This window comes from Anneissia japonica, unplaced genomic scaffold (genome assembly GCF_011630105.1).
Source record: "Anneissia japonica isolate Jap-2015-1 unplaced genomic scaffold, ASM1163010v1 scaffold154746_len712_cov69, whole genome shotgun sequence".
Lineage (NCBI taxonomy): Eukaryota > Metazoa > Echinodermata > Crinoidea > Comatulida > Comatulidae > Anneissia > Anneissia japonica.
The window spans coordinates 1-712 of record NW_022700726.1 but is presented as its reverse complement, the minus strand read 5'-3'; the positions used below and the strand labels follow the sequence as shown (position 1 = coordinate 712).

Sequence of the window (712 nt, the reverse complement as noted above, 5' to 3'; positions counted from 1 at the left end):
ATGTATTTCATATGACTTGCCTCAATAAATAAAATCTGAATATGAATCTGATTATGATGGTAATTATGTTATTATGATTCTTATAATGGTAGGGATGATGGTGGTGATAATGATGATTACGATAATGATCATGATAATTATGATGTACATAAAACTACAGTATATATTTTGTTAAATGGAATGCAGACAAACTGTTCTATCTACCTTATTTTGAGCACAGACAAAAGTACCATCAAACTCGCTCATCTTATCACTGTTAAAATCCTCAATGTTTAGTTTTGCTGTGTACATGCCACCTGATGATACAGTTATCTGCAAAAAAAAAATTATTAATAATTATAATAGTAATTATGAGAATGCTACATACAGTTACCCATTGTCTTGCATTTCAAAGCTCTTAATTCATTATGAAACAAGCATTTTGCAAAACCTATGCTTGATCATCAATTTATCATGAATTTCTCAAAATACATTTAGAACTAGTTAGTCATGGCTTACCACTCTGCCTTCACTAGATTTACTAAGTAGAGGAATTAATTCAGTTGTTAGGATGTAAGTTCCAAGAGTGTTGGTTGCAAAATTCTCTTCAAGTCCATCTTCTTGTTTTTCTCTTGTTTTGATCGTACAACCTGCATTATTCACCTATAATTAAATATAAAAACAAATGTAAATGAAATGTACATTTATTTCTTAGCTCCTTAACCACATCCCT

At 29.9% G+C, this 712-nt stretch overlaps 1 protein-coding gene across 1 annotated transcript; it reads right to left on the bottom strand.

The window, feature by feature from the left end:
• Positions 1 to 204: 204 nt before the first annotated feature.
• LOC117103411 (dehydrogenase/reductase SDR family member 12-like) lies at positions 205 to 642 on the bottom strand (the record flags this gene model as incomplete). The annotated part of the gene is made up of 2 exons (XM_033243950.1): positions 205 to 312; positions 499 to 642. Coding segments are annotated over 2 exons (252 nt in total), but the record flags the coding sequence as incomplete, so codon positions are not given.
• Positions 643 to 712: the final 70 nt, after the last annotated feature.